Source organism: Choloepus didactylus, chromosome 14 (assembly GCF_015220235.1).
Source record: "Choloepus didactylus isolate mChoDid1 chromosome 14, mChoDid1.pri, whole genome shotgun sequence".
NCBI classification, from domain to species: Eukaryota; Metazoa; Chordata; class Mammalia; order Pilosa; family Megalonychidae; genus Choloepus; species Choloepus didactylus.
This window is the reverse complement of record NC_051320.1, coordinates 3095030-3116310: the sequence shown is the minus strand read 5'-3', so window position 1 is coordinate 3116310 and position 21281 is coordinate 3095030. Positions and strand designations below refer to the sequence as shown.

The window sequence follows — 21281 nt, the reverse complement described above, 5'->3', positions numbered from 1 at the left end:
TTTGATGATTGGCTTCTCCATTTCTGCAAGGGAGACTACTGGAATTTTGATTGGGATTCCATTGAATCTGTAAATCATTTTGGGTAGGATTGACATCTTAATGATATTTAGTCTTCCAATCCATGAACACAGAATGTCCTTCCATTTATTTAGGTCTTCTTTGATATCTTGTAGGCATGTTTAGTAGCTTTCTGTACACAAATTCTTTACATCCTTGGTTAAAATTATTCCTAGATATTTTATTCTTTTACTTGATATTGTAAACTGAATTCTTTCTTGATTCCCTCCTCAGCTTGCTCATTACTAGTGTATAGAAACACTACTGATTTTTGTGTGTTGACCTTGTATCCGACCACCTTCTTCAATTCATCTATTAGCTCAAGTAGCTTTGTTGTAATTTTTCAGGATTTTCTATATATAGGATCATGTCATCAGCAAACAGTGAAAGTTTTACTTCTTCCTTTCCAGTGTGGATGTCTTTTATTTCTTTTTCTTGCTTAAATGCTCTGGCAGGAAATTCCAGTAAAATGTTGAGTAACAGTGGTGACAGGGGGCATCCTTTTCCTGTTCTCTTTGTCTTGTTCCAGATCTTAGAGGGAAAGCTTTGTCTTAGAGGGAAAGCTATGTCAGCTGTGGGTTTTTCATATATGCCCTTTATCATGTTGAGGAAGTTCCCTTCTATTCCTATTTTTTTCTAAATGCTTTTATCAAGAAAAGATGGAGAATTTTTGCATCAATTGAGACGATCATGTAGTTTTTTACCTTCATTTTGTTGATATTATGTATTAAGTTAATTGATTTTCCTATGATGAACCACCTCACACACCTAGGATAAAACCTATTTGATCATGGTGTATAATTCTCTTGATGTGTTAATGGATTCATTTCCAAGTATTTTTTTTTTTTTTTTTGAGGATTTTTGCATCTATATGTGTTAGAGAAATTGGTCTATACTTTTCCATTCTTGGAGTATCTTTATCTGGCATTGGTATTAGGGTGATGTTAGCCTCATAGAATGAGTTAGGTAGTTTCCCTCCTGTTCAATTTTTTTTCTTTTTTGAAAAGTTTGAACAGGATTGACAGGTTTTCTAATTTTTTGTCATACAGTTGTTCACAGTATATCTTATGATACTTTTTGTTTCTGTGGGGTCAGTAATGTCTTCCTCTCATTTCTGGTTTTATTCATGTGCATCGTCTCTTGCACTCTCTTTCAGTCTAGCTAAAGATTAGTCAATTTTATTGATTTTTTCAAAGAACCAACCTTTGCTTATGTTAATTCTATTGCTTTTTTAATTCTGAATTTCATTTGTTTCTGCTGTAAACTCTGCTAGCAATTTCTTTCCTTCTGCTTGCTTTGTGGTTAATTTGCTGTTCCTTTTCTAGTTCTTCCAGGTGCACAGTTAGGTCTTTGATTTTAGCCCTTTCTTCTTTTTCAATGTATGTGTTTAGGGATATAAATTTCCCTCTCAGCACTGCCTTCACTGCATCCCATAAGTTTTGATATGTTGTATTTTCATTCATCTCAAGATATTTCCTGATTTCTCTTATAAATTCTTCTTTGATCCATCGATTGTTTAAGAATGTTATTTAAGTTCCATATATTTTTGGATTTTGCCCTTCTTTGCCTGATATTGATTTCCAGCTTAATTCCATTATCATCAGAGAAGATGCTTTGTATGATTTCAGTCTCTTTACATTTATTGAGACTTGTTTTGTGACCCAACATGTGTCTATCTTAGAGAACGATCCATGGGCCCTTGAGAAGAATATATCTAGTACTGTTTTGTGATGCAACGTTCTGTATAAGTCTGTTATGTCTAGTTCATTTATCATGTTATTCAAGTTCTGTTTCCTCATTGATCTTCTGTCTATTGATGAGAGGGGTGTACTGAAGTCTCCAACTATTATTGTAGAGGTGTCTATTTCTACCTTCGGTTTTGACAGTTTTTGTCTCATGTATATTGGAGCACCGCAGTTAAGAGGCACAAATATTTTTGATTATTTCTTCTTGGTGAATTGCCCCTTTAATTGATATATAGTGTCTTTTTACTGTTATAAGGGCTATTAACTTAAAGTCTGTTTTGTCCAATATTAGTATAGCTACCCCAGCTCTTTTTTGATTACTATTTGCATGAAATATCTTTTTCCATCCTTTTACTTTCACCCAATATGTGTCTTTGGGACTAGGGTGAGTGAGTCTCTTGTAAACAACATGTAGTCGGATAATGCATTTTTATCCTTTCTGCTTACCTGTGTCTTTGGATTGCAGAGTTTAATCCATTAACATTCAGTGTTGTTATTGCAAAGGCAGTACTTACTTCAGCCATTTGGTCCTTTGGTTTTTATGCGTCATATTTTTTTTTTCCTCTTTTCCTTTATTGTAAACTCCTTTTCTGTATAGTTGTTCTTTTGTGAAGTATATGACTGATCTCTTTATTATTTCTGTTTCTGTATTATTTTTTAAAACTTTGTGCAGTTTATAGTATACAACCTACATCTATAAGCTACTAATTTAAAATACCAAATTAGCTTCAGTAGCATACACATTCTCTGCTCCCATATCCCTGTGTCCCCTCTTATGTTGTTTTTGTCCCACTTTTTCATTTTATATTTTGCATACCCATTATCAGGAAATATGCCTTTTTCTTGTTCAATTGTAATCTGATTCTTATATGAATTAAATAATGCGTCAGTTTGACACTGTTGTGTACCCCAGGAAAAACTATGTTCTTTTGACCCACTCTGGTGGGTGCAGACTTTTTATTATGATGGGATTTTTTGATTAGGCTTTTTCCATGGAGATGTGACCCAACTGTGGGTGAGATCTCTTGATTAGATTTTACCATGGAGGTGTGACCCTGTCCATTCAAGGTGGGTCTTAATTAGATCACTGGACTCCTTAAGAGAGCTGAGAGCCCACACAGACCCAAATGCTTGGAAATGCAGACAGAAACACATTTGGAGATGCTAAGCTAAGAGATGAAGCCCAGAGTTTGCCTTGAAGAAGCTAAGAGAGAATCCCCAAACACTTAAGAGAGAAATCCCCTGGGAAAATAAGCAAGGATGCACAGGAGCTGAGAGAGAGAAGCTAAGAGTGACAGAAACCCAGAGACATTTTGGAGAAAGCCATTTTGAAATGCAGCCTGGGAGCAAAGGACCAGCAGACGCTAGCCATGTGCCTTCCCAGCTGAGAAACTTAGTTTCTGTTTATCTGTAAATATTTTAAACTCTCCCTCATTTTTGAAGGACAGTTTTGCCAGATAAAGAATTTGGGGCTGGCAGTTTTTCTCTTTCAGTATCTTAAATATGTCTTGCCTCCACAGTTTCTGATGTGAAATCAGCACTTCATCTTACCGAGTATTCCTTGTATATAATGAATCACTTTTCTCTTTCTGCTTTCAGAATTTTCGCTTTATATTTGGCACTTAACATTCTGATTAGTACGTGTCTTGTAGCAGATCTACTGGGATTTACTCTGGGGTGCAATGAGCTTCTTAGACATGTATATTTGTGTCTTTTATAAGCACTGGGAAGTTTTTGGGCATTATTTACTCAAATATTTTTTTGAACCTTTTCCCTTCTCTCCTCCTGGGACACCCATGACACCTCTATGCACTTCATATCGTCACTCAAATCCCTGAGATGCTGCTCATTTTTTTCTGTTCTTGTCTCTATGTTCCTCTGACTGTATGATTTCAATTGTCCTTTCTTCTAGTTCCCTGATTCTTTCTTCTATACTTGTTCAAATCTGCTGTTGTATGCCTCTAGTGTATTTTTTTTTTCAATTCATTTTTATTGAGATATATTCACATACCATGTGGTCACACAAAGCGTACATTCAGTTGTTCACAGTACCATTACATAGTTGTGCGTTCATCACCAAAATTAATTTTTGAACATTTTCATTACCACATACACAAAAATAATAAGAATAAAAATTAAAGTGAAAAAGAACAATTAAAGTAAAAAAGAACACTGGGCGCTTTTTTTTCTAGTGTATTTTTAATCTCTACTATTGAGGCTTCATCCCCATTATTTGTTGTTTTCTTTTTAGACTTTCAAATTCTTCTTTATGCTCATACATTGTCCTCCAATATCCTTTCTCTCTTTATACATATTTTCCTTCATCACTGATTTAGGAGATATGTTTGAACATCTTTCATTAGGTGTTTCCACTTAAACGGTCTCCTCTGAAGTTTTAGTTTGTTCCCTTGTTTGAGCTATATCTTCCTATTTCTTGGTATGGCTTGTAATTTTTGCTCATGTCTAGGCATTCTATTATCTTGATGAGTTAACTCTGAAGGTCTGTTTCTTCCTCATGTCTAGGGTTTTATTGTTGACAATAAAGAACAATGTCAACATTGTGCGTTGTCTGTTAACACACTTTTTTGACACTTGGTCCAAGTTTTTCTAGACTTTTATTTACCTTTTCAGATTTTTTCAGCTCTTCTTCATCTGATTCTTGTCTTGGATATGTGGTGCAACTTTTAAAATTGCACTTTTTACGCAATTGTAAATCCAGGAAAAAGCTTCCCTTCCTCTGACCCTCCTTCTCTGGGAATACTGATCTGTTCTGGGTTTGTTTGTGTGTGTGTGTATGTATGTGTGTGTGTGTGTGTGTGTGTGTGCGCGCCCACGGGCACATACTTTTCTCCCCAGCTCTTATGATTTGTTTAAATAACCTCCCTGACTCCAGGCACTCAGTTAGGGAGGTTATTTAAACAAATAACTCTGGAACCCATCCTATCTAACAGCAGTTCAGTTTAGCCCCTTTTTGATTGTTTTTCTTTGAGGCTTTTCTGTCTCCAGTTTCTTTCCCTGCCTGGGGAGTCAGATGGAGGTCAATCCAAAAGGATGGGTCACTCCAGAAAAGCCCCACCTAACTAAAACTGGATTGAATGGGAGCACAGCAATTCTCAGCAGCTTTTTTTTTTTTATGATCGTCTCTTTTTCTTTTCCCTGCTGGCAGGACCAAGTGAGGGCGAGAGGTACAGGAAAAGACAGCATCCCAGATGGAATTCTCCTACCGGAGATTTTTCTGTTTCCTTGATTTAGCATTTGTGGAGTCCTCCTCCAGTTTCTATCATCCTCCAGAGTTCTAAGTAAGTGGAGTTTGTCTTTTTATTCGCTAAATCTCTGGGGCAGCTTTTTCAAGGGATGTTTTATGTCACCATGTTGATGACAATGTATGAAATTTTGTTGTTTTGTTTGTTAGTTTTTGCATGTGTTATTTTGATTTTCTCTTTTATTAAAGGAATAATTGAATATCCTCCACCCCCAAATTTAAGAAGGAAAATATAAGGACCATTCCAAATAAGCTATATTGTGCAAATGAAGTCAGAGAAAAGATAAACTTTATTCATTACACTCTCAGGCAGATAGTCACACCAGTATCCCTTGGTATTTTTCTATTTAGACCTCCATAAGATATTCTCTTGACTCTGTTCTTACCAATTTGGCCAATTCACTGTAATAAAAATCCAGGATGACAATGTTAATGATTCCTAGTGTAGATCAATATCAATAAGTAAGAAGACACTCTGCCAGCTCCTTATCAAAATCATAAAGTTTAGGGCATCCTACACAGACGTTATTCAGTCTTTGCAACATTAGAACCCATGTTAGGTGCTCCTCAAATTAGTGCTTTCTCAGGAGTGTTTTCCTCAAGACCTATACAATTTGAAGGACTACTTTTTTCCAGAAGAAATACCACATTTGTATTAATATTATTGATTTTTCTGATTCCTTATCCCTTGCCTTCTCAACCCTAATTTTCTATATCTAAAACAGATAACCTAAAGAAGCCCCATATAGATTAGTGAATAAGAACATGGATTTAAGAGACAGCCAGCTCAAATCTGGGCTTACCCATTCACCACTATAATCTCATTCCACAATTTCCCATCTGCAAAATAAGAAAAACAACTCCATATTAGAGGGTTACTTTAAATATTAAATGATTTAACATGAGATGAACCCTCTGTATCATGCCTGGCAGATAGTACTCCTCCAGCAATGGTGAGGATAATGTTGAAGGAGGAAAGCAGACAAACGAGAATTTTCCTTGTCCCCAACTACTTGGTAGGAATTTATGGTCCAATTTAAAGTTTGTCCAAGTTTTGCTCCACAAAATTTTGAGACTACAAAGTTAAAAACAATTCAGGATACCTTCCTTATTGAACCAAATTGTATTACTATTAATAGTAATATGAAGAGGAAATTAGTAGAGAAGTAAAAAAATCATTTTCATGAGTCTAGGAGTGTGGTTTCACTGAAAGAGTGTGGCAGCAGGCTTCAGGAGATCAGGGATCCAGCCCTGTCCCTCGCACTGGCTGAATAATTAGAGCAAGTTACTTCCTCCCCTAGGTCACATTTTCCTGACCTACCAAATGATGAGGTTAGAATAGAAGATCTCTAACAATTCCCAAAGATTTGACATTCTATCTCTTTGTAAGAGAAAAGAAAAAAAAGAGTGCAGCATGAACACCAATGCAGTAAGTGAGCGGTACCTCCAATGTCCTTGCCTTATAAGTCCATAGAGCCCACCCTCAAGGGGAAGCTTGTGCATCTGGGACATTCCATTTGCTCTCTGCCTCTTGTTGTTGCTCATCCTTCCCAACTACTCTTTTCTATTTTTCTATTCTGTAGCTTATCACTCCATCCCAACCCCTAACTAAAAAGCTCATCTCTGACTAAGAATTCAAAGTGATCTTGCTAAAACCTAATAACTCCAATATTTATATCCAATTACAAAGAAATCCAAGCTTATAATTCTCTTGTGTAATTAAGTAAAAGAGAGAGACAAAAGCAGAGGAGGGAGGATCAGATTTGAGAATTTAAGTGGTAAGGCCTTATTTTCTAGTTCAAGCAAAACAAAAAGAAGTTTACATACATATAGCCCCAAACTTAATTCAAAATGATTATGACACAAAGATTAAACAGAAACTATATATAAGTGGAGGAGGGTAGATTATGGGTCATCACTATAATTCAAGGTCATCCATATTTGAGAGGTTTTAAGTATATACACAGTCAGATATTTATAAGGAAGACAACACGAAATATCACTAAAAGATTAAAACAGGAGACAACATATTGTAAACTCACAAACGATTCTTGCTGATTTTTATTAAATAAGTCTGAAACTATCACTAATTAAACAGATGGCTACAAGTGCAATGGTTATCAATTGTATTCCACCACAGTCAGTCAATGATTAGTTCAAAGATGGACTCGTCTCTCAGTCAGATTAATGAAACTCATTTCAGGAATTTCTAGTAAAATGTTGGAAATGAAAGCATTTGTTTTACTGGTCTGAAAGCTACGAGTTACCACACGTCTGCCATCATTGTCAAAACCAATGTAAGGGTGATTATGAAGTCTTCTCCCTGAGTCTTTCAATTATGAGTACCATTAAATGATCTTTTGTTCTTAAGGCAGTTCATTATTAGGACTACCCTGAATAATAAACTAAGAAACCTTTACAAATGCCTGCCTGATTTCTGATTGATCAAATGAGTTGTAAAGATGACTATTTAACATCACAATCCTTGACATGAAAAAAGTGCCAAGAAATGGAGTAATGAGTATAGAAATGGAGTGAACCACAGAATTTTATAAATGGTAAAGTATTCTTGGGCCATATGTATCAGGTCATCCTGATATAAATATGCACGTCATTAATATAGTCACTATAACACAAAAATTTCATAGAGAGAGAAGACAGTTGCAAAAAGATAACTGGGAAAAGATTTAAAAAGGAATGAATGAGATGAGAATTGAAGATTTCCAAAGGAATGAGTAAAAGGTGGGAACATGTGTTATACTTAGCAGACATATTACCAGTGGGGGGGACAACTCTAAGAACATTGTTTCTAAAACTCTAGAATGTGGAAAAATCACTCAAAAGCCAAATACAATGCATATTCCAAGGATGCACCTGGAGGGACTATTAATACTAGATTTAAAATAGAACATGCTCATCTACCCTTTACCCTCTCCAGTTGATTTTTCCACATAGGTCCTTGGACAATAATTTGGGAAAATACATACAAATAATGGAAAGACCATGCAGGAAGAAACCATGAAAAAAAGCAAAGTTTTGAAGGAGAACAGGCATCTCTACAAGTATGGAGTATCTTTACTATCAAACAATTTGGTAAGATTACCATACAAGAGTTTTCAGTCACTAGCTTGTAGAAGCAACTTTCAAACTGCATGGTGCAACTCATTAGAAGAGTCTTTCTTTTTTTTTATCATCTTTTTTTTTAATGCAATTTTAGTGAAATATATTCACCTACCATACAATCATCCAAAGGGTAAAACAATTGTTCACATTAGCATCATATAGTTGTGCATTCATCACCACAATCAATTTTTTAACATCATTATTACTCCAAAAAGTAAAAATAAGAATAAAAATAACAGTAAAAAAGAACACTCAAAACATTCCATACCCCTTCTCCCCTCTATTACTCATTTGCTTTTTGTCTCCATTTCTCTACGCATTTGTCCATCCACTCAGTAAAGGGAGGGTGAGCCATAAGGTTTTCACAACCACATGGTCACACCATATAAGCTATATAGTTACATGATCATCTTCAAAAATCAAGGATACTAGATTGCAGTTCAACAGTTTCAGATATTTCCCTCTAGGTATTCTAATAAACTAAAAACTAAAAAGGGAAATCTATATAATGCAGAAGCATTATCTCCAGAATGACCTCTCAACTCCATCTGAAATCTCTCAGTCACTGAAACTTTGTTGTCTTTCATTTCTCTTTCCCCTTTTGGTCCAGAAGGCTTTCTCAATCCTACGATGCCAGGTCCAGGCTCAACCCTGGAGTCATGTCCCACAATGCCAGGGAGATTTACACCCCTGGGAGTCATGTCTCATGTTGTGGGGAGAGGGGCGTGCAGTGAGTTTACCTACCAAGTTGGCTTAGAGAGAAAGGCCACAATCAGAAGAGTCTTGAAATCAATTTGGTGGGTTGTGAGAACAGGATTATTTTAAGAGTAAAAGAGAACACATCAGAATGCAAAATATAAATACTAAGGTTAGTGTTGTCTGTAAAACTTGTTTCAGTTGTCTGTGTGTGTGTATCTGTGTAAGTATGTGTGTATGCATGTTTTGTACTTGGTAATAAATTTATTTCTTACTATGGGTTTCTGTCTCAAAAGTCTGAAAGTCACTGCTTAGATTTAATAAGAAAAGTCTAATATAGAGCGCTCTTAGGTCAGATCTTCAACAATAAGTCTTCTATGAACTATGAGAAGATCTATGGGTAGGGAACATTAGATCTTATAAGAATGGAGTCATGTTTTGGAACAATTTCTGAGACCTATGACACCTGGAGAAAAAAATTTTGAAAATTTAATGATCGACTTCATATACTTTAATGTGAAAATACTTTTATCTCGCATATTCTTTACTCACAGTCTTAAACACTTTGTGCAAGCCTTACCTGACTTTTGGTACGAAACACATCGATGTCTCCAAAATGAAATGGCAGATCTCTCTCGATTCTGTAGACCGTTTAGTCTTTCTGCTAGTCCACCTCTGTTTTATTGAATAAAATATATTAAGTTTAGTTAAAAGACAAGCCTTGGAATAGCTGGAAAATTTATATTTTATACCCCAAACCAGAGACAAATACTTAAAACATCTAGAATTATGACTTACTTGACACTACATCCTCTTCCTAGAAGCCTAATCCTCCTAGGTCAGTAGTCTCCTCTTTTAAGGTTTCTTGGAAGCTACTCTCAGATCAGTTTAACTTTCCACCCTTTCTTAATTCACTTATCCATCAAACATTACTATTACCTGCTCCCTGATAAATGCTGGCACCTAGCACTTTGCCAGGTGCTAGAGACACAAAGGTGGCTATACTCCACGCCGTGGAAGACCTCACAATCTGCTTGGCAGAGAAGGGGCAAACAAATAAACGGGAAACTAATTCAGAGCTGCAGTCAAGAAATAAAACTCACCAGAATGTGAGAGGTAAGATATTCAAATAAGAGCATTTGAGTATGGGCCCATTATGTGGGCCACAGAGATAAATGAGTAGCACACACACACACACCAAAGATACCAGCTCTATAAGAAAAAGAATACTTCCCTGTATGGCAGAAAGACGATTCCTAAGAATAAGCAAACAGGCACTTCACAAAAGTACTACTTCTCAATGACTACATAATATATATATTTTGTGCATCAGCAAACTATCTATGTTCAGAGAAATCAGCAGCTTCTAATACATCTATGATCTCAAGCGAAATGAAGATCAGTTGTCATAACCATTATGGCTATATACAATATAACTTATCATTGTATTTTCTCATAAAATTATGTGTCAGTTCATCAATCATTTTGACTTCATATCCTGTTTCTCCCAATATCCCTCTGAGGTAGAAAAAACAGGTATCAACACCCAATCTCACAGATAATAAAATCAGAGCTTTTGAGAGGGGTTAAGTAACTTCTCCAGTAACTAGACAAATGTGGAACTAGGAATTGAAAACAGAAAGGGCTTAGCAAAGTGCCTTGCACTTAGTAAACCTTCAATAAATGTTGTTTTTGGTGTTATTGCTTTTGCTATGACTTGTACTTGTACTCTATTATCCTTATAATCAGAAATATACCAAAGAACTTCTCTTTAATATATATGTATATCTCTACTCAATGGATATGTAAGTCATTCTTCATATTATTCTCTTTTTGCTGATTATATTATTATAAAATAATGAGGTATCGTTTTAAGCATGAAATAATCATTTATCCCCCTCCAAATAATACTATGAAATAGTTTCTATTATCTTCCCCATTTACAGATGATAAACTGAGACACCAAGATGTTAAATACTGCCCAAGGTGAGCCATCTCCTTAGTACATAGCTGGACATACACAGGCAAGCTGGCTCCAGAATCCACACTTTTGGCCTTGATGATACACCTGTTGCCACTTGAAGAGGACTATCTGAAATGGTATTCATCATATAATAAAACACACAAAAAAGGTCAAAACACATTATTCCTTGAACAGCTATGTAGATGAATCTTTGTCAAATGCTGGTTTTCAATGCTATAACTTTCCAGAGGAAAAAGGATGACAAAGTACTATCTGATAGCAGCATCTGGTTAAGGTCAAGCCCCAGAATCCTGGCAGGTAAACTGTAGGAATTATAAGCTGATTATAAGCAAGAGGAAAAATGAAAGCCATCTCTACCACGGCAGAAGAGTTCTACACATGTGAGAGTATCTGGAGCCCTCAGATGTAATTCATGTGCTCAGCTCAATCTTGGGCATTAGAAACAGCACTGGATGCCTCATGGGTCACCTGCCTTCCCTCTATTCAGAATCTGCCCATGTTCCTCCAGGGAATTCTGGTCAGACACACTTGAAATTAGGAATGGAGACACCATGTCCTTTAATCAACAGTTCTATTTCTAGGAAAAACCTATCCTACATTAAAAAAAAAAATTGTTCAGGAAAGCCCTGCTGTATACAGCCAAATTAACTCTCCTCAATATGGTCAGTCCAAGTTATCGACCAAAACACCAATGGAACAAAAAATTGATGAATTCACTGAGCAACTTAAGATACCCTAATTACTTTTATATAAAGAAACAAATTGATAAACTATCTAAAAAGATTACTGGTCACAGCCAACCTCTCTATCCTATACTTTGTCACCATTCTTGTTGATCTCAATGCCCACAATACCATCACCTCCAAATTCTTTGAACTCCTCTCCTCCAAGAGTGTGTCTTTCACTGTCATTCTCTAAATCTTTGAATTACAGACTACTCCCTCCATTAACTCAACTTTGAGCATCCCACTCTCCAGTCATCATCTCCTATCTTTCCAACTTATCACCTGTAGTAGCCTGACTCCAAAATTGCTTGACCAGCTCTCTCAAAACTATCATCTGCTGATTTTACCACATCTCACTATATACTCCTTTGTGTTCTCATTTCCCATCTTATCCATTTTGGATTTTATGATCCATTATTATATAATCACTCGTTTGCCATTTCTATCAACTCCATTCAGTGTACTCACGCACTTGACAAAACCCAACCCCCTGACTGCTCCACATTTGCAGCCCCATGGTTGAATGTGGCCAGAAAAAAGCACAACCCTAATGAGTGGACAGCTTCACACTAAATTCATGACCACTAATCTTAAGTATCTTACACTGCCAGCCAGTCCTACTGTATTTGTCCAGTCCTCCCACTCATTTGCAATGTGGATGTTTCTTATACTCTTTCTACAAACTTCCAAAGCCTTTCTCACCCTCACTCTCAGCTGATGAATGTACTTCCAGTTTCACTGTAAAAACAGCAATGATCAGAAAAGAATGCCCACAAGCTCACACTAGCATATCCACCTACCCCCTGCATCTACACATAATCTGCCTTCCCATCTGCTACATGGATAGACTGTTCATTCTCCTAACTCAAGCTCAGCCCCCGTCCTCCCACCAAGTCAAAGGCAGAACTCCATCCATTACCACTCTCTCCCCCGCTCTACTGGGCCCTTCCCATCAACATTCAAACATGCTGCAATTTCTCCCAGTTAAAAAAACAAACAAAACAAAAAACACACAAAAAACAAAAACAAACCTTGAATCCCACATTCCCTGCCAACTAACATTCCATATCTCTGCTCCCCTGAAAATAAAATCCCTAAACTTTTGTATACTTCCTATCTTCAATTTCTTTCCTTCCATTTGATCTCTGAACCCACAGCAATCTGGCTTTGCCCAACCACTCCACTGAAAATGCCCCTTTGCACATCACCCTGACCTCCAGAGTGTAAAATCCTGCAGTTGCCTCCCTGTCCTTGTTTTATTTGTCCTGGTAGCTATGGCACAGTTGATGGCCCTCACTCCTGAAAAGCTTGCTTCTTCACTTGGCTTTTCAGATACCGCACTCCCCTAGCTTTTCTCCAACCCCCCACCAAACCCTGCACAGCGGCTTCATATTCTTCACCCCAACCTCTGCACAACCTGTGCCCAGGGATCAGGCTCTCCTCTCTTATCTGCACCCAACCCCTAGGGACACATCCAGTTTGTGTTTTGAAGACCCTTGGCACACTGAAACCTGCAGATTGACAACTCCAGCACCAGGCCTTTCAAGGGAAGTCCAGACGCGTATTTTTACTCAAAATTCCACTTATAGAATAGGCATGTCAACAAGTACAAAAGCCTCATAATTTTCCCACTAAAGAAAACAAACCCAGAAACAAAATCACCTGATCCCTGCACCAACCAGTCTCATCTTAGGAAATGGCAGCTCAATTCCTCCAGGTACTCCATGTCACCTTCTGATGGCCTTTGCTGATCGCCATTCTGAAACTGAAATGCCCTCCCCCACCTCTGGGCCATGCCCTAGCCATCTTTTCTGCTTTTGCTCCATAAATTTGGCCTCCTGAGATTATTTCCATTTACTTATTGTTTCCTGCCAGCCTTCCCCTCCACATAGGTGGGAGCTTTAGTTTAGTTACTTTGTTCACTGCTGTCTCTTCAGTATGCAGAACAGTTTGGCATGTAGTAGATTAGGGACATAATTTTCTATAATTGAATGGCTTTGACAAAAATATGCTAATCCATTTAAACAGCTTCCTTTCCCATTCTCCTGAGAGATTACTACAAACCATCACCATTTCCTTTTGAGGCTGCAACTTCTTCACTCTGGGCATAAAGCTTTAGGGGAACAGGCATGAACTGCATCAGGTTACTATCCCCATCCCATTTAGACACCATTACAACCTTATACTCTTCCCTCTTCTCTTATGCCCCAGACAAGCCTCTTTTCCTAGTTCTACTCACCTCCATCCCACTCCCACTTTTCTTTCCAGGACACTGACTGAGCAATTATGCCTGACCTCACTGTCTCCAATGGGTAGTCACCATGATTATCTATGTACGTCTCTCTATTCTCCAAAACATCTTGAGACCCTGAATTCTTTTCAAGCAACTAGCAGCCACTGCCTTCTCTCTTTCTTCCTACCTTCTAATCCAAGCATCTCAAAAGAGTGGGTTACAGGACTTCCTCCCATTTCTTCTGTCGCATGTGCTCCGCAAGCCATTGCAACTTGCTTCCTCACCTACTTGCCCAAAAAAATTGCTTTAGCAAAGGTTTCTTAAATACCAAATACATTGGGTTCTTGTCAGTCCTCATTCGACTTGACTTCTCCTGCTGTACTGACACAACAGAGATTCCAAAATAAAAAAAAAAAAAAAAGAAGAAATAAAAAGGATACTTAAAACCTCATGGCACACTTGCTGGCCCTTCCCCCACACACTCCCAGGCTTAGGGCAGAGCCTGCTAATGTTCCCCATACACATCTCTGGTCCCAGTTCCAAAGGGACCAGAGTAACCTATGATCATAGATGGGTGCATGTATGTCTATACCAATCAGCCTGAAGGACTGAACCAGGAAACTCGTCACTGGCTTGCCACCTACAAAGCTTGATGTGTGCAGGGAGGCAGCTGGCAGGGCAGCTGAAACACTGCTGGAGAGCAGTCAAGTTATGGATTCCTGGGACAAAGGAGTGTCAGCTGTGGAAAATACAGTGTAGCACCCGGAACTGGCAGAAAACACTATTTAGTAGAGGGAAAGAGACACTCCTGTCCATATAAACCAGAGAATTTCCAGAGCCACATGCACAAACCCAGGACAAGACACATACACAGAATAGACCAGTGAGGACCCTGTACTTTCACATAAGGCTCTTCTTTAGATACATTGCTTGGCAAGCTAAGGTATGAAGGCAAGCACTTGCACAGGTTAATCTGCAAAGACTAGGTTTTTTGTTGTTTTTAGCTTTTGTCATTCAAGGAAATCTGTTATAACAATAGTACAAACTTAAGAAACAGACACCTCAGTGACTAAATTTGGGATAACATATTAAAATATTAAAATGTCCAGTGTGAAGCAAAAGATTACCAGGCACACAAAGAAACAAAAACAATGGCTCATGCAAAGGAGTAAGAGAAAACATTATAAACCATTAATAAGGAAGACCAGATTATAGACAGAAAAGACAAAAACTTTTTAAAAATTGTCTTAAATATGCTCAAAGACCTAAAGGAAAACACAAATAACCAAAGGAAATCAGGAAAATGATAGATGAATATAAAGAGAATTTCAATAAAAAGACAAATCATAAAAAAAAAACAAACAGAAATACTGGATATGAAGACCATAGTAACTAAAATAAAAATTCCCTAGAGGGGTTCAATAGCTGATTGGAGCTGGCAGAGGAAAGAAACAGAAAGGCTGAAGAAAAGACCACTGAAATTATTCAGTCTGACAAGCAGAAAGAAAACAGAACAAAGAAAAGTTAACAGAGTCTAAGAGAACTGTGGGACACCGAAAAGTATACCAGTATACATATTATCAGAGTCCTAGAAGACAAAGACAAAGGGAAAGGGGCAAAAATAATATTAGAAGAAATAATGACTGAAAAATTCCCAAATTTAACAAAAGACATGAATATACTCATACAAAGAAGCTCAATGAATTCCAAACAGGATATAACAAAATACACCTGAATGAAGATACATTATAATCAAACTCTTGAATTCCAAAGACAAAGAGAGAACCCTTAAAGCAACAGAAGAGTGACAACATGTCATGTACAAGGGAGACTCAATAAGATGAAATGCCAATTACTCGTTGGAAACCATGGAGGCCAGTAGACAACAGAATGACATATTGCAACTCCTGAAAGGAAAAAAATCACCAAACAAGAAGTCTACATCCAGCAAAACTGTCTTTCAAAAAAGAAGGCAACATTAAGGCATTTCTAGATAAACACAAAGGCTGAGGGAATTTGTCACCACTAGACGTACCCTACAAGAAATGGAGTTCTACAGGTTAATTAAATAGAAAGATGTATGAAAAAATAAGATCCCCATTAAGTTAGCTATGTGAGCAAATATAAATACCAGTACTATCATATCACTGGTTTGTAACTCCACTTTTTCCAGGATTTAAAGGCAAATGCATAAAAATTGATAATAAATCTATCATTGTGGACACAAAAAGTATAAATGTAATTTTTGACAAGAACACATGAAGGTTGGAGGATGGAGGGGTATAGGAACATAGCCTGTGCATATTATTTAAATTAAGTTGGTAACAAATCATGCAAGATTGTTAATTATTGATTGATATTAGAAGATTGATATTAAAATCAAACCCTAGGATAACCACAAAGAAAATATCTGGAAAATATGCACAGAAAGGAATGAGAAGAGATTCTAAAGAATCTTTCTACAAAAGACCAACTAAATAAAAATGTAGGCAGTAGTGAACTGACAAAAATCAAATAGCAAAATGACAGAAGGCTTGCATTCTCATTACTTGCTTTAAATGTAAATGGGTTAAACTCCCCAGTCAAAAGGCAAAGATTCACAGAAGGGAAAATAAATCATGACCCAATTATATGCTGTTCACAAGAGACTCGCTTCAAATACAAAGACACAAGTAGGTTTACAATAGAGATGGAAACAATATTTCATGTAAATAGTAATCAAAAAAGAGCAGAAGGTGGCTATACTATGTCAGACTAAAATAGACTTTAAATCAAAAACTGTTAAAAGGAACAAACAATGAATTAATAAAAGGGTCAATTCATCAGGAAGATACAACAATTGCAAACATACATGCACCTAACAACAGAGCCCCAAAATATATGAAGCAAACATTGACAGATTTGAAGGGGAAATAAATGGTTCCACATTAATAGTAGGAGACTTCAATACACCACTTTCAATAAGGAACAGAACTTCTAGACAGAAGACCAGTAAGAAGATAAAGGACTTGAACAATGTTATAAACCAACTAGACCTAATGGTCATATACAGAATACTTCAACCAGCAACAGAATAAATTTTCTTCTCAAGGACACATGGACCATTCTCCAGGACAGATCATATGTTAGGTCAAAAAACAAGAATTAACAAAATTTAAAAGACTGAAAACTTAAAAAGTATCATCTCTGACCATAATGCAATGAAGCTAGACCAATAATAGAGGGGAACCTACAAAATTAAAAAATATGTGGAATGAAATAATATATTCTTAAACAACCAAGGGGTTACAGAAGAAATCACAAGTGTATCAGGAAATATTTTGAGGAAAATGAAAATGAGAACACAATATAGCAAAACTTACAGAACACAGGAAAGGCAGTGCTCAGAGGAAAATGTATAGCTCTAAATGCTTATGTTTGAAAAGAAGATCTGAAATTACTACCTAACCTTATACCTATAAGACCAAAAAAGAACAAACTGTACCTAAAGTGAGTAGAAGGAATGAAGATTAGAGCAGATATAAGTGAGGAAGAGAAAAGGAAAAAAAAAAAAAAAAAAAAAAAAAGGGGAATCAATAAAGCCAAAACACACACTATTCTGAAAAGATAAATAAAATCAACAAACCTTCATCTACACTGTCAAAGATAAAAAGAGGACACAAATAACCAAAAGCATAAATGAAAAGAGGTACATAACTAATAAACTTATGGTAAAAAAATAAGATTTTTAAGAACAATTAGACACCAACAAATTAAAAACCTAGATGAAATGGGCAAATTCCTAGAAACACACAAAATTACCTGCATTGACTCAAAAAAAAAAACCAGAAGATCAACAGACCAATAACAAGCAAACCTATTGAATTAGTGATCAAAACCCTGCTAACAAAGAAAAGTCTAGAACAAGATGGCTTAATTGGTGAATGTTACCAAACATTCAAAGAAGAATAAGCATCAATCCTATCCTTCTTAACCTCTTCCAAAAAACTGAGGAAAAGAAAAACTTGCTAATTCATTCTGTGAGGCCAGCATTATCCTAATACCAAAGCCAGATAAAGAATCACAAGAAAAGAAAATTACAGATCAGTGTCCCTTACAAATACAGATATAAAAATCCTCCTGAAAACATCAGCAAACCAAATCCAAAAGCACACTGAAAGGATTATACATCATGACCAGGTGGGATTCATTCCTGGAATGCACGGGTGGCTCAACAGAAAAAGAAAAATCAAAGCAATACACCTCATTAATAGAATGAAGGGTACAAAATGACATGATTCTATCAGTTGATGCTGAAAGGTCATTTGACAAAATCTAGTATCCTTTCTAGGGAAAAACACTAAGAAAACTAGGCATCGAAGGGAATGTCCTCAACAAGACAAAGGGCATAAATGACAAACCTCATTCACTACAGTAAAAGACTGACAGCCTTCCCCTCAGATCAGGAACAAGAGAAGCATGCCCGCTTTCACCACTGCTATTCAACATATACTGGATGCCCACTTTCACCGCTGCTATTCAACATATACTGGAAGTTCTATCTAGAGTAATTAGGCAAGAGAAAGAAATAACTGGCATCTGAATTGGAAAGAAGGAAGTAAAATTATCCATATGCATGATGACATGAACCTATATATACAGAAAATCCTGAAGAATTTACAAGAAAGCTACTAGATCTAACAAATGACTTCAATAAACTGTAGGGTTCAAGACCAATATGCAAAAATCTGTGGTGTTTCTATATTCCAGCAATGAATAGTCTGAAAAGGAAATCAAGAAAACAATTCCATTTACAAAAGCAACTAAGCAGATAAAATATCTAGGAATAAATTTAACCAAGGATGTAAAGGAGTATATGCAGGAAACTATAAGTCATAATGGAAAGAAATTAAAGACCTAAATAAATGGAAAGATATCCTATATTCATTGATTGGAAGACTTAATATCATTAAGATGTCAATATTATCCAAAGCAATTTACAGATTTAACACAATCCCAATAAAAATTTCAACACCCTTCACAGAAATATAAAACCTAATCAAAAAATTCATATGAAAGGACAAAGGGCCCTGAATACCTAAAATCATCTTGAAAAAGAAACAAAGTTGGAAAACTCCCACTTAATGATTTCAAAACTTATCATAAAGCCACATTAATCAAAACAATGTGGTACTGTCATAAAGACAGGATTATAGACCAATGGAATATAATTCAGAGTTATATTAACCATCTATAGCTAATTGAAAATTCTGAAAAATGTGACAAGTCCATTCAATGGGGAAATAAAGACTCTTCGACAAATGCTGCTGGTAAAACTGAATATTCACATGCAAAAGAATGAATGTGGACCCGTAACTCACATGATATACAAAATGGATCAAAGGCCTAAATATAAGAAGTAACACTACAAAACTCTTTGAGGAAAATAGGGCAATACTTTCAGAACCTTGATTCAGGCAATGGATTCTTAGATTTTACACCAAAAGTATAAGCAACAAAAAATAATAAACCGGACTTCTAGTATTCAATCTAAAAATTAAAAAAACTTCTGAGCATCAAAAGGCATTATCCAGAAAGTAAAAAGACAGCCAACAGAATGGGAGGAAATATTTGGAAACCATGTATCCAATAAAATTTTAGTATCCAACGTATCTAAAGAACTCCTATAATTCAACAAAATGACAACAAAGCTGGTCTATAGACTTGAATAGATATTTTTCCAAAGAAGATATATGAGTGTCCAATAAGCATGTGAAAAGATGTTCAACATCATTAGCCATTAAGGAATGCAAATGAAAACCACAATAAGATATCACCTCACCACTTATTAGAAGCCTCATACATTGTTGGTAGTAATGTAAAATGGTATAGTCACTGTGATAAACATTTTGGTGGCTCCTCAAAAAGTTAAACATAATATTACTTGATGACCCAGCAATCCCACTTCCAGACATATACCCACAAGAATTGAAAGCAGAGACTTGAATAGCAGCACTATTTACAATAGCCCAAAGCAACCAGAGTATCCTTTAACAGATGCATGGATGAACAAAATGTGGTATGTAATAAAATGGAAAGATATTCATCTGTAAAAAGGAATAAAGTTCAGATACATACTACAGTATGGATGAACCCTGAAAACATTATATTTAGTGAAATAAGCCAGACACAGTAGGAAAACATCACATGCTTTCATTTATATGAAATAACTAGAAAATACAAGTTCATAGAGACAGAAAATAAGAGTAGAGGTTACTAGTGTGGAGAGGAAATGAGGAATTAATGAATAAATGATGCAGAGTTTCTGTTTGGGGTAACAGAAAATTTTGATAACAGGTGGATGTGATTAACACCACTGAATTGTATGCTTGTGAGAGGTTATGATAGGAAATTTTGTTGTATCTATGTTACCACAGTTAAAAAAGAAGACACTAAAGAGACAATAACAATTAAATGCAATACGAGATCCTGTACAGGAGCTAATATGCAGGATAAAACGCCTAAAAGGACACTATTGGGAAAATTTCTTTAAAATTATAGTATGGACAATATGCTTTATATCAAAGTTAAATTTCTTGGACTTTATAGCTGTACTTGGTGGTTACATAAATGAGTGTCTTTATTCTCAGGAAATGTACATACAAGTGTTAAGCATTAGAGGAGTATCATGCACACAACCTACTCTCAAATGTTTAGAAGATAGGTAGGTGATAGACAGATGGATAGATAGATAAATCGTTAGATAGATAGATAGATAGATAGATAGATAGGCAGACAGACAGAAAGAAAGAATGATATAAACAAATATGGGTAATGATATAGACAAATATGGATAGTTAGTAAATCTGGGTATCTGAGCAGTGGTGTACATTGGAGTTCTACGTATTTTTTCTGTATTATTTTTGCAAATTCCTGTAAGTCTGAAATTAGTTCAAAATTAAAAAACAAAACAAAGACACATATTAAACAGAGTTGGAACCTTTCGTCCTATATATCAAATTCCAGGCTCCTTTGCATGTCCTACTTGGCTGTCCATGACCATCCCTTGATAGATACTCCAGATTTCCTTTCCACCATTTCCTGCTTCAAACATGACACTGCAGTAACCAGGACATTCCAGTGGCTCTCCACATGAACAACAATTGGTTTCTTGCCATGAGTCTTTGTTCTTTGTATTTTCAAGAGATGCCCTGGCCTACATCTGTCACAACACTCATAAAAGTAACTGGAAATGGTCTGCATTTATTTCTGTTTTCCTCTTTAGACCATAAAGCACAAAAACTGTAACTTATTAATGCTCAATACAATTTAATAAACCTAACAACAAATTTCCATTACGAAAATTTCTGTAAGCTGGCAATGACTGTAATAGTGAATGCTTAACTTGGATGAGCAATTTATAAATCATTCCCAGAAGTTAGGCCTTTGTTAATTGCTTATCGGAATTATAATTTT

The 21281-nt window shown here is 36.1% G+C and overlaps 1 protein-coding gene across 2 annotated transcripts in view; it reads right to left on the bottom strand.

The window, feature by feature from the left end:
• Nucleotides 1-21281, bottom strand: part of SPIDR (scaffold protein involved in DNA repair) — a 624221-nt gene that overhangs the window by 359508 nt on the left and 243432 nt on the right. For both annotated transcript variants that reach the window (XM_037803415.1, XM_037803414.1), the window contains exon 7: nt 9465-9559. In XM_037803415.1, coding sequence (XP_037659343.1) covers nt 9465-9559 — 95 coding nt within the window. The remainder of the gene's footprint in view (nt 1-9464; nt 9560-21281) is intronic.